Source organism: Dama dama, chromosome 18, assembly GCF_033118175.1.
Source record: "Dama dama isolate Ldn47 chromosome 18, ASM3311817v1, whole genome shotgun sequence".
Lineage (NCBI taxonomy): Eukaryota > Metazoa > Chordata > Mammalia > Artiodactyla > Cervidae > Dama > Dama dama.
Genome location: NC_083698.1, coordinates 26,862,803 through 26,876,168, shown reverse-complemented (window position 1 = coordinate 26,876,168; position 13,366 = coordinate 26,862,803). Strand labels below are relative to the sequence as shown.

The 13,366-nt window shown below is 38.6% G+C and overlaps 1 protein-coding gene across 2 annotated transcripts in view; it reads left to right on the top strand.

Annotated features, from left to right (window-relative positions):
• The first annotated feature begins 2,499 nt into the window (after positions 1-2,499).
• Positions 2,500-13,366, top strand: part of TMEM196 (transmembrane protein 196) — a 67,791-nt gene continuing 56,924 nt past the window's right edge. The window contains exon 1 of one of the 2 annotated variants that reach the window (XM_061166314.1): positions 2,500-2,646. In XM_061166314.1, coding sequence (XP_061022297.1) covers positions 2,500-2,646 — 147 coding nt within the window. Of the gene's footprint in view, positions 2,665-13,366 lie in introns of both variants that reach the window. The other variant, XM_061166313.1, reaches the window with a different exon arrangement.

Below are 13,366 nucleotides of genomic sequence, written 5' to 3'. Positions count from 1 at the left end.
ACATTCAAAGATGAAAATTCAATCATAATACATAACACCCCTTTCTTTCTCTCTGGGAAATGTGTCCATTGTTAACACTACCTCTAAAAATTAATTTCCCTTCCTGTAAGTTATACTTCTTTTTATATGGCTGCATTAACCAATCTATTTAGCAATTGCTATAACTTTCTCTTTTTGATGGGTAAGAATGAAAAAAGGAAAGCAATGACTAAAGATACACAAAAAGTAAGAGAACCTAGATGTTCCGTTATTTCTACATGTGAACTGGATCATTAAATGACTTTTATAAGATTTAAATAAAATATTCTTCACTAAAATAAAAAAATATATGAATGATTGTTAGTGAACTGAGTGTTTTAAGAAGTGGAAAGTAAATTCACCAGTTATTGAAAATAAATGCTTGAGTTATTTTCCAAATACCACAATAACTGAAGACTCTTTAAGACTTATTAAGTTTCTAATACTTTATAATTCTTCCTTCCTTGCTTTTTTTTTCTTTTTTTTTCCTTCCTTTTTAAGGGAAGAAGATGCCATTTTTTAAAAAATATGGAATATAGATATATCATAGGGAAAGTAAATTATACTGTACAGCTGAATTTAAACAATGAAACAAATTCTGAAATTTAAGAAATGTAGAACTGGCACTTATGATATAGATTGTATATCACTCAACTTTAGTGTTCTCAGCACTGCGGTTTTTAAAAAAAAAAGAAGAAGAGGAAAAAACTTCTAATCAGAAGTAACTACTGCTCTAGTCTGCATGCATTCAGAGATTCCCTGATGTTGTGCAGTGTGTTCTAAGTCCTCTTTTATCTGTTTTCCTTCACTCCAAGTTCCCCAGAAACCAGTTTTAGAGAAAGATGACCCACAACCACTTCTCACCCCCAACTCCCCACTCCTTGCATCTTTCTGATGGAATACCTTGGGATTTCTCATGAAGTCAAATCAGGGACGTGAAACTGAGCCCAGACTCAGTGATTCCCAGACTTCTAGAGTCCCATGTGCATTGGATTACAAGCCCAAAATACCGGAACCATGGCTGGCCCTTGCTCTAAGGATTCTGAGTGCAAACTGTCATAAAGTGTGCAATGAGGCAGATTTTTTTTTTTTTTAACAACATTGTTTCTATTTAGTACTTAAATGTACACATCTCTTGAATTTGAGTGAGAACACCCGGTCCCAGGTGGGTGGTCGGGTGATGCAACCCAGAACAGGTGGTTGGGGAGAGCTAGGGTCTGCCAGCTGAGGAACCACAGCCAATTCCCTGCAGAAGTGTGGCCCCAGCCAACTGCATCTTCCCCACGTTCAACAGGGAGGATGACAGGTCATGGCAGCTCCTTAAAACATGCTGGAGAGGAACTCTTCTTGAGGAGGGAGTTCCTCTGTGAAGGTCCTTTGGAATCCTGTTGAATTTAGGAGTCGGTACCTTCTCCATCCCCTGGGCTCTCTCTGCCTCTCTTCACCCCCTGCGCTCCCACATCACCCCGTGTACACGCAAAAGAAAGTTTCACACAGAATGAGCCCCGTGTTGACGCAGGCATCACCTCCCCTCCCATCTGGACAGAAGCCTAGGAGGGAGCAAGGTGGGGTGGGGGTGGTGGGGGGGTGGTGGGAGAGTGTGAAGGAAGGTATCGCTTGGAAATCTGTGGCAAGGGTCCCCAAGGGGGGCCGAGCAAGGGTCAGTCAAGAGTATTGGTCCTGCATCCACAAATACATCAAGCTTTTCCCTCCTCCATCAACCTCTTAAATCCCAATGAGGTCACTGCAATGAGAGAGAATCAGATCCAGAGAGGGGGAGAGGAAGAGGACGACGACGAGGGAGAAGAAACCCAGACGGAAAAAGGCCATCAGACAAGGTCGCTTTTTCTGGCGACACAGCAACTGTGAGAAGCGTGGTGCTGAATATCATCCGCCCGCTCAGCCTGGGGACCGAGGGACTCGCAGAAGCACTTCGTGTTACCACGAAAACAAAGGAAGGGAGACCAGGCGAGAGGGCGAGAGATGCTCTGAGCAGTCCCGCTTAGGATCTGGGGAAGCGAGGCTCGTCTACTTGGCGGGGAAAGAAAAGAGAGCCTGAAAGGGTCCCGGAAGCAGAGAGAACGGGATTTCCCTGCGGAGACTTGGGACGCGGCAGAACTCTGGACAGCGCCTGACTCCGGAGCGGGGCTCCGAGCTCCCTGGCTCCCCCGGGCTTCCGGCCCCTTCTTGAAAGCCCTTTCTACCAGTGAGCTCTCTCCTGGACTCCGACCACCGACCGGGAAAATCCTTCTGTGACCCCTGTCTGAACGTGCCGGGGGTGGAGCAGCTCTGCTTCTGACCCGGTCAGGGAAGAGGGTCTCCGGTCCCGGAAATCCAGTCCTTGTGGATAATGCGTCTCTGGTGAAGAAAGAAAAGTTTGGGGTCTGGTAGCGGGCAGAGGGGGTAAGGAGGCGAGTGGAAGGAAGAAGGTGGATGGTCGGCTTCCCTCTCTGACCTGGAAGGAACGATGACCGAAGAAGGATGTGCACCAGCGGCCAGATTATTGGGAGCCTCCTGCTGCTCTCCGTGCTGGAGATAGGGCTGGGGGCGTCCAGCGTGGCCGTGGGGGCGGTCAGCTTCAGCCTGGCCCTCCGAGAGCACAAGCCGCAGCTTGGAGACTCGTCCCCGGTATGGAGCGGGGTGTGTGTACGTTGAGGCATTTCGCTCTCTCTTTACGGTGACGGTCAGTGTGCGCGCGTTAGTCACTCCCTCCCCGGGGTTGGAAATATGAATCTCCTCTGGCTTGTATGTAGGTTCATGTCAGCAGGCTGTGCCTCTGTACGTTGTCCTTTAATTATTAATATTTTTTTTCTTACCTTGATACCAAATTAAATGGCTTTGTTTAAAGTTGGGGGAGGGCAGTTTCCACTGGCTGAATCTGCAAAAGGTTGCCCAGTGGGGCTGATTGGGGGGGCCGGAGGAGGGGGGGTCACACCTGTCAAGGGCAGGCTCAGCCTCCATACTTTTACAAGGAAAATCAAAATGAAAGTGTTACATCATTTTCTTACACCAGCAACAAGCAAGGGTAGAGTTATGCATTTATTTCTCGGCAACAGTGCCCAAAGTACACTAAAGACAACACAGATATCACAAAGAGAAATACGATGTGAGTATGAAAGGAGAATTTCATCCCAAAAAACACTGCTGTTAATTTTCCCTTTATAAAACTCTTTTGTAAGTTCTAGGGAATAAGGTAAACAACAAATGATATGTAGCAACATTCTAATTCAAGAATAACTCAGCTTAAAGGGTACCTAATGCTCAGAGAAAATGTCATAATTTTCTTTAGGTCAGAGGGCAGACCCAGCGAGCTTCTAGTTTATTTACTGTGGGTGAATCTCCAGGAAAACCTTAGAGACCCATTTCTTCCACCCAGGATCAATAAAATAACTCAGCACTATTCCTAGTGTGAACCTACTTGTGAAAATCAGTTTTTCTTCTCCTTTAAGTTATATAGCTCTTCTATCCATATCCTTTTGGATCTTTAACTTGATTCTGTTTTCTAAGATATTTTAATAAGATTTTAATAAGATATTTAATAAGATATTTTAATAAGATTTTAATAAGATATTTTAATAATATCATAATTAGTCAGTATAATTAACAATCATGGCTTAGTTATTTGTGCTTTAGGTGTCTGAGAAGAAAATGATAATTTATGAGTTTAAGAGTAATTCTGAAGCAATTCATTTTTAAGTGAAGTTCTAGCATTCTTAAAACTGGCATAATTATGCTTTAGAAAATTAGCTTTTATACTTTAACTTTTCTGAGTGAGGAGAATGTTTTTAAATTTCAGAAATTAAAAGAAAAATGGTATTCAGTTCTAACATTGGATTCTTCTAAGAATCCTTTTTCTAAATTTAGTAAGTCCCAGCAACCATAAATAATTACCTTTTGCTATATTATTTTAAATATAAGTATGAAAGACTAAATAAAAGGCAGATCTTAAAGCTAGTTATTTTACATCTTATATGTAGTAGTGATTATTTTGAGAGTTGTAGTTAGCATTATTATTTGATTAAACGTAAACTTGAAAACTTTTACCAGACAGTTTTCAAAATGAAATGTAATTGCAACATTTAAATCAAGGGGAAGAAAATGTGATCTTTTGGTGGCTTACGAGGAAGAAAGCTTAAATATTCCTCAAATTAATTTCCCTCTCAAGTTCAGAAAATTGAGTAAGTGAATGTAGGTTGTCTCAAAATAGCATTTAAGTATACAGTTTACCTTCATGAATAAAAGGTGGTTGCATTTGCTTGGTGTCATGTAAGAAAATTTTTAAAAATTTTTTTTTCCTCGTTCTCAGCTATTTATTAATTATCTAGGTGAGTTGACATGTGTATGTACAAAAAAATGAAAATTTTGAAGCAGCTTAGTGAAAAGCAAAATAGTTAAAGCACAGTCATCATCATAATTATTTCCTTTTTAAATTTTGCTTTTTAGAGTAACCAAATTCACCTATGATTCTGAAATAATAGGTTCAAAGTCTGTTGTCTGATTCAGTAAAAGAAATTAAAAAATAAATCCATGTGATTGAATGAACCGATTTGAAATTTGAGTGCCCAAAGGGTTGCTAACTTTTATAAACTCAATAAATCAAATTTGCAAAGAAACAAATGTCTAAATTTGACCATTGTTTATCAAATTATAGTCTTGCTGACTTGATTTTTAAAATAATTTTTCAGAGGTCGTTTGTAATACAGTCTGGATTATCGCAATTCTGGCAATGGTGAATTCATGTAACCAATATTTATAGGGGGCTTACCACATGCAAAGCATTTTACTATTTAACACAAAGACTATTAAGATGAATCAGAATGCCAAGCTGAGGAAGTAAGATGGATATGTCACTTCCTTTACCAGTGGTGAGAAATTAGAGTTTGACTTCAGGGAGTTACAGACACAGGGGAGAGAAGAAATATCCTTGGGAGGAGTATTATTTTTCTCTTGATCTTTAAAGTTTATTGAAACTTAGAAGGAACATATCATAGTATGAAATCTGGAGTCTGCCTGGGTGTAGATTCCAGGTCAGCCTTTAGCCATTTACTATTTGGTTGACTAGCCAAAATTTCCTCATACTTTGTCAAGTAGGGTTGTTGGAAGGCACAAATAAAATCATGTTCTTAGTAAAATGTTTGATATGTAGTAAGCACTGAATAAATGCACATAGCTAGTACTGGGTGCACAGAATGGCAGTGAGAGAGAAAAGCTTCTAGGCAGCAAGGTTGAAAACAAAAAACGGACAGGATGGGTTGTGTTTCAGGAAGAATAAGCTCTTATATTTTTCTGAGGCTTAGGTGTGTGAGGGAGAGAGAAGGATGGAAAGAATGGTAGGGACGAGACCATGAGAGGCTGTGTGCCAGTCTCAGATTTATTTCCTCATAGTTTTAATAAATTAACAATAATAACAATTCTTAATTTCCAAAGAGACCCCAGGAATATGCAGCAGAAAGCTAGACTGATAACTACTCATCTCTTTGGTATTATGTGAATTAAAAATCTTATAAACACTAGATGAGATGGTATAATTAACTTTTCAGGCCATAATCCATAATCAGAGTGTATTTTGATTGGGGCCATAAAGTTTTTTTCAATACATAGATATCATTATTACCAGATTTTGCTTTCAATTTTAGAAGCCAATGGAAATAAAAACTGTACTATGAAGGGATTGCTTATTATATATGGACCTCAACATCATAAGCTTTTTATCTAGGTCAAATGCACCGAGAATTTAGGCAACTATTTTGATTATTTGGACTTAAATTATTGTTGGGTATTTTTGGATTATTGGAAAAATTACTGGACCAAAATTTTAAGTGGCTTAAAAATAAAACAGTACGAAGCAAAAGGGCTTAAAATCTATAAGATGGATGTTTATACAGATTATTTCCAGTCACTATTTCATAATAAGGTAAATGGTTGTTACGGGACCTGGGACCAGTCTAAAAGATACGGACAATTAGAAGGGAAAAAAAAATTTAACTATAATTTCATAGCAAAAGAAAGCTATAAGTGCCTTATAGGATTTTGGCCTCTTCCTGAGTCTTTGTTGTAGTTTATATAGATACCTCATTGAAAACATGAAATAACACATTACTACTGGATAACAATAAATGAACCATTGAGTAAACTGCATTGGAAAAGACATAGGCATGTGAAATGCAATCGATGTGTAACACGCTGACAGGGAGTTAGACAGGACTGTGTCTCCAAGCGGCTGTAGGATTGCCGTTCTTCTGTCTCCAGTACATCATCTATAATGTGAATGGATTGTATTCAGTGGTACACAGATCCAAGGAAATTTTATTTTGTTGCTCTAAATTGGCACTTTGAAATCTAAAGATTCAAATGGTGGTGTCCAGAAAAACATCTGGTAAGAGTTTTATTTTATACATACCATGCTAAATTCCATCCATCTATATCTGATATTCATTCTATAGATGTATTAAAAGAACTTTCCTTAGGCTCCTTTACCCCACATGTAAAATAATCTTTTAAAATAGTCACAATTTTCTTAACCAAGTCATGACATTTGAGTGATTTTTATTGCTTCTGGAACATTCTTAATTTGTACACCATAACTTTATCTGCTTCAAAAATCTGATACTTTAATGGCATTTATAGCCTAGTCAAGTCACATACTTAGTATGTGGATTCCTGACTGTGGATTCCTGATTCACCATGGCAACAACTCAGCCAACTGTAAGATTGTGTTGAAATTCACCTACTGTACATCCTGATCCATACCAGAGCAAAAGAAATGAAGTGCTGTATATAAATGATAATTGCTCCAAAATGTTATTTCTAATATTTAAGTCTATTCAGTTCATTTAAGGAAAAACAAGACAAAGTGAAAAAAACCCTCTAACAGTTACTTCAAATATACAAAATTTGAAGTTAGTGTGTCTCTGGCCAGATAATGCATCATTTTTTCCAAAGTTAAAATATATAACATAAAGGATTCATATATTTATTATAAGATGAAAACAGTGCCCTATCCTCAGAAAAAACTACAACTATACATTTGTATCCAATTTTAAAATTAATTTTAATTATATAAGTAATTTATAATTCCTGTTGCGAAGGGTTAAAAAAGATCAAAACTGAAGTTCTCTTCCCTACCACATCATCAAAATTAGCCAACATTATAAATTTAGTGTATAACCTCACAGATATTTCTCCATGCATACATATTGTTTGAACATATAGACTAATTTTTATATCAAGTTTCTGGATATAATGAAGTCCCTTCATGGCTATCTAGAGCCCAAGTAAAGAATATTTTCCTTATCTGAGTCATACTCTTATTCTCAAGTGCTACTTGTTATCTACTGGAATCAGGGCAATTAAATAAGCGGCAAGTAGATAAGTTAGACAGGTTAAAAACTTGGAATATGTAGTTATTATTCAAGGAACCAAACTCTGTCAAAAAAAAAAAAAGTAAACTGCCTATTTCTGGTGTTGATTGATAATGACATGATGGGAGGAAAACAGTGAATTTTGTCATTATCTGACAATAGTTTTTTTGTTTTAGTCAATATATCACCCATATGGAAGTGACATGCATTGAAATTTCTATCTAGAACACATGACAAATTCTGTTTCAGGATTTTGGCCCTTATTCAAGGGTAACAGTGGTCTTGAAGAATTTGCCATAGACATATTAGGGAAGAAATGATAATAATGGCATCAGTCACCTATTTGTTGACAGTTTGCTTCATACAAACATGATCTAGACAAAGTCATATCCTTTAATTTGGATGTTTTTGCATAAAATGTTCAAGTTAGATCTCTATGTTGACTTAATTGTTAGCCAAGTCATACATTATGTGCTTTGAATATAGCTAAGCAATTTAACCTTCCTGTATATTCACTCAGCCCTCAGATCATACTTAATTATATTAGTAGATGGGAGATATAACCCAGCCATCCAAACTAAAATGCCTGTCATTAAAATTCAGTAAAAACTAGAATAGATTTTGGTGTGCACACACACCCCAAAGAGGGGATACTCCAACAATTCTCTGTTCAAATGATGCTGGGTCATTCATTTATGAAGTGAACAAAAATTCAACCTACTGTACTATATATATTTATATATAATTCTGTTCATTCAGATGGCATTTATATACCTAAATAACCAATCCCAGAGTTCTTCAAAATATTTAACTTTATCTTCCTAATGTAATTTAGTCAAATTACATACAAGGTGGTTACACTGAAGATGCTTCCTGGGTGGCTCAGTGGTAAAGAACCTGTCTGCCAAGGCAGGAGACATAGGAGAGGCGTGTTCAATCCCTGAGTTGGGAAGACCCCCTGCAGAAGGAAATGGCAACCCACTCCAGTATTCTTGCCTGGGAAATTCCATGGACAGAGGAGCCAGGCGGGCTACAGTCCATAGGGTTGCAAAGAGCCGGACATGACGGAGCCCTGAGACCACTCTGCAGATAGATGTCCAGTTGAAGTACATGGACAATGGAAGAATAATTAGGTAATAGTATAGGAAGACTCACTGAGCATCTTTCTAGCAGAAAAAGAAAAAGAAGGGAAAAAAGCTATACTACTACTTTGTTCTGTGATGTATAAAGCCTTGCAGTCCTTCTCATGAATGTAGATCTAATCTGTATGTATACTGTACTCATAGTAAATGGTAGATGGGATTCATCCATCTCACTCTGTATTTTACTGTGGCTCTGGATAACTTCTGCTTCTTCACTAAGTCAGGGAGAGAAATAACAGTACCTACTATACGGGTTATTGTGAAGTTGCTGTGAAGCTAAGGCAATGCTCATAAAGCTTCCAGTACTGAGCCCGGCCAGAAGTAAGTGCACAGTGAACACTAGCTGCTCCTTACTTCTGCTGCCCTGTTCAGCTCCATGGCAACCAGGACCTATAACCTGCCGGTGATACACTGGTTCTCAACATGTCTCCAACATCCTTAATCAACTCTAGTTTGACTCATCATTTTTGCTTTTGTTTTTCTTTTCATGTATTGTTGGTTGGTTGGTTTAGTCACTAAGTTGTGTCTGACTCTTGTGACCCCATGGACTGTAGCCTGCTAGGCTCCTCTTGTCCATAGGACTTTCCAGGCAAGAATACTGGAGTGGGTTGCCATTTCCTTCTCCAGGGGATCTTCCTGACTCAGGGATTGAACCTGTGTCTCCTACATTACAGGCAGATTCTTTACCAACTGAGCTACAGACCCCACATTTTCATGTATAGGTTCTAGTTAGTTTTTGACTTACATTATATACATTATATAATGTATGTACATTAGCAACTACAAAAATATACCAAAATATTTACATTGGAAAAGTCATGTAGATATTCAGCTTAAAATTGGTTGGGGGGACAGTTGCCATTGTAAGACACTTGTCTCTCTCTGTTTTTCTTTTGGAGGTGGAGAGGATAGTGGAAGCTCTATGATAAAAATATTTGATAATCAGATAAATTAGACAGTTATATAAATTAGGCATGTCAAACAGGGAGGATATGATAACTACTTTTGTACCATGAAGTCCTCAAAACACATATGTAAAACAATATGTTATTGTCGTAAAGTCAGAATAAAAGTGCAAATTAACACTTCTGACAAAGATACTCAATAACTTGGAAATTTGTATGGTTTTGCCTGAACTACCCAAATAGCTTTTGAAGCATAACTAACTCTCATGTTAATTAGTGACCATGATTTTTAGCAGTAATGCAACTCAAGAAGCAATTGAAAGTTCCATTAGTTCATGATCTATTATTAAATACTGGGAAAAGTTAAGGCAGAAATAAAATTAGTAGTTAAGTATATTACCGTGGAGGACAGGGTGCCTTGAGCTACTTGTCCTGTAGAAATAATACTAGACATGATTTATTAATAGTTAACTATGGACCATATGCTTTCATATACATTTTATTTCTAATATTAACAACTTCATGAACAATGTTTTGTTTTGTAAAATTTATGTAGGAAAAAGAACTTAACTAGGGTCCACCATTATTTTATCAGCTGAGTTAGTATTTAAAGCCAGGGCAGTCTTATTTCATAATCAATAGAGAACATTTCTTTGTGTGAAACATGGGAAATTTTCATGAAATGAAAAAGTCATTCACTGAGGTCTGACCTCATTATTTGCTCCCAACTCTCAATCTATGAGCCAGGCAGGATGGCATAAAGGCCAAGTCCTGATCACTGTTTATTTTCCAGAAGAGACTGATAAAGTCAACTTATCAACCACACAACCTCCATATTCTCAAAAGAGTGTGAGATACTAGATTAAATTGTTCCTACTCATAAATCTTAAGATTTAGCCTTGAAAAATAAAGCTAAATAATGCATCTCAAATAATCATTAAATATTATAAGGCCAATCAGGAAGACACAAAATTACATATTTGTTTAAATAGGTTCAAAGTGAAAGGTATCAATAAAGAATCAAGGATATCCATCCTCACGGAGGAAGAACTTTATCCAGGCCTTGTAGATCAGGCAGATTTCCAGTGGGCAGACAGCAAAAGAAGATGTGCTAAGCAAAGATATTAACATGTGTCAAGTCATGGAAGGGAAAGTAAAATAGAGAGTTAGTGGGGAATTGAAGAGACCAAACTTGTCAGAGCAAAGACATGTTCAGAGAAAAACTGGTAAGTGAAGATCTACCTCACCTAAATAGGATGTGGCCAGCTTCAAAAGGGTCCTGAAAGAATCACAAGACTAGTCGGCCCTTGATTCCCAGCTAAACTTTGTTAAGTTCCGCTTTTTAGAATTTGATGGGTTTGAGGCCAATGTATTGCTGCTCAATTTCAAGGCAAAATACCAGGCCTTGGTTCCCAGATGTGTTCAGTTCACTCAGTCATGTCCGACTCTTTGCGACCCCACGAATCACAGAACGCCAGACCTCCCTGTCCATCACAAACTCCTGGAGTTTACTCAAACTCATGTTCATAGAGTTGGTGATGCTATCCAGCCAACTCATCCTCTGTTGTCCCCTTCTCGTCCTGCCCCCAATCCCTCCCACCATCAGGGTCTTTTCCAACGAGTCCATTCTTCACATGAGGTGGCCAAAGTATTGGAGTTTCAGCCTCAGCATCAGTCCTTCCAATGAACACCCAGGACTGATCTCCTTTAGGATGGACTTGTTGGATCTCCTTGCAGTCCAAGGGACTCTCAAGAGACTTCTCCAACACCACAGTTCAAAAGCATCAATTTTTCGGCGCTCAGCTTTCTTCACAGTCCAACTCTCACATCCATACATGACCACTGGAACAACCATAGCCTTGACCAGACAGACCTTTTTTGGCAAAGTAATGTCTCTGCTTTTTAATATGCTATCTAGGTTGGTCAAAACTTTCCTTCCAAGGAGTAAGCGTCTTTTAATTTCATGGCTGCAGTCACCATCTGCAGTGATTTTGGAGCCCAAAAAAATAAAGTCTGACACTGTTTCCACTGTCTCCCCATCTATTTCCCATGAAGTGATGGGACCAGATGACATGATCTTAGTTTTCTGAATGTTAAGCTTTAAGCCAACTTTTTCACTATCTTTCACTTTCATCAAGAGGCTTTTTAGTTCCTCTTCACTTTCTGCCATAAGGATGTGTCATCTGCATATCTGAGGTTATTGATATTTCTCCCGGCATTCTTGATTCCAGCTTGGGCTTCCTCCAGCCCAGCATTTTTCATGATGTAATCTGCATATAATTTAAATAAGCAGGGTGACAATATACAGCCTTGATGTACTCCTTTTCCTATTTGGAACCAGTCTGTTGTTCCATGTCCAATTCTAACTGTTGCTTCCTGACCTGCATACGGGTTTCTCAAGAGGCAGGTCAGGTGGTCTGGTATTCCCACCTCTTTCAGAATTTTCCACACTTTATCATGATCCACATAGTCAAAGGCTTTGGCATAGTCAATAAAGCAGAAATAGATGTTTTTCTGGAACTCTGTTGCTTTTTCGATGATCCAGTGGATGTTGGCAATTTGATATCTGGTTCCTCTGCCTTTTCTAAAACCAACTTGAAATCTGGAAGTTCTCGGTTCACGTATTACTGAAGCCTGGCTTGGAGAATTTTGAGCATTACTTTATTAGCGTGTGAGATGAGTGCAATTGTGCGGTAGTTTGAGCATTCTTTGGGATTGCCTTTCTTAGGGATTGGAATGAAAACTGACCTTTTCCAGTCCTGTGGCCACTGCTGAGTTTTCCAAATTTGCTGGCATATTGAGTGCAACACTTTCACAGCATCATCTTTCAGGGTTTGAAATAGCTCAACTGGAATTCCATCACCTCCACTAGCTTTGTTCGTAGTGATGCTTCCTAAGGTCCACTTGACTTCACATTCCAGGATGTCTGGCTCTAGGTGAGTGATCACACCATTGTGATTATCTGGGTCGTGAAGATCTTTTTTGTACAGTTCTTCTGTGTATTCTTGCCACCTCTTCTTAATATCTTCTGCTTCTGTTAGGTCCATACCATTTCTGTCCTTTATTGAGCCCATTTTTGCATGAAATATTCTCTTGGTATCTCTAATTTTCTTGAAGAGATCTCTAGTCTTTCCCATTCTGTTGTTTTCCTCTATTTCTTTGCATTGATTGCTGAGGAAGGCTTTCTTATCTCTCCTGGCTATTCTTTGGAACTCTGCATTCAAATGGGAATATCTTTCCTTTTCTCCTTTGCTTTTCACTTCTCTTCTTTTCACAACTATTTGTAAGGCCTCCTCAGACAACCATTTTGCCTTTTTGCATTCCTTTTCCATGGGGATGGTCTTGATCCCTGTCTCCTATACAATGTCACGAACCTTCATCCATAGTTCATCAGGCTCTCTGTCTATCAGATCTAGTCCCTTAAATCTATTTCTCACTTCCACTGTATAGTCATAAGGGATTTGATTTAGGTCATATTTGAATGGTCTAGTGGTTATCCCTACTTTCTTCAGTTAAGTCTGAATTTGGCAATAAGGAGTTCATGATCTGAGCCACAGTCAGCTCCCGGTCTTGTTTTTGCTGACTGTATAGAGCTTCCCAGATGTGTATGTGGGATCAAAAGAAAGACTTGAGAGAAATCTTTATGTGTGTGTTTGTGTTAGTCACTCAGTTGTGTCTGACTCTGCAACCCCATGGACTGTTGCTCACCAGGCTCCTCTGTCCATGGAATTTTCCAGGCAAGAATACTGGAGTGGATTGCCATTTCCTTCTCTAGGGAATCTTCCAGACCCAGGGATCAAATCCACATCTCTTATCTACCTGCATTGGCAGGCTGGTTCTTTAACATTAGCACCACCTGGAAAGCCCCTTTGAGACTTGAGGCAAGTGAAAATCTTACATCAAAAACCTAACCCCAACTTCAAATGACTTTCCTATTATT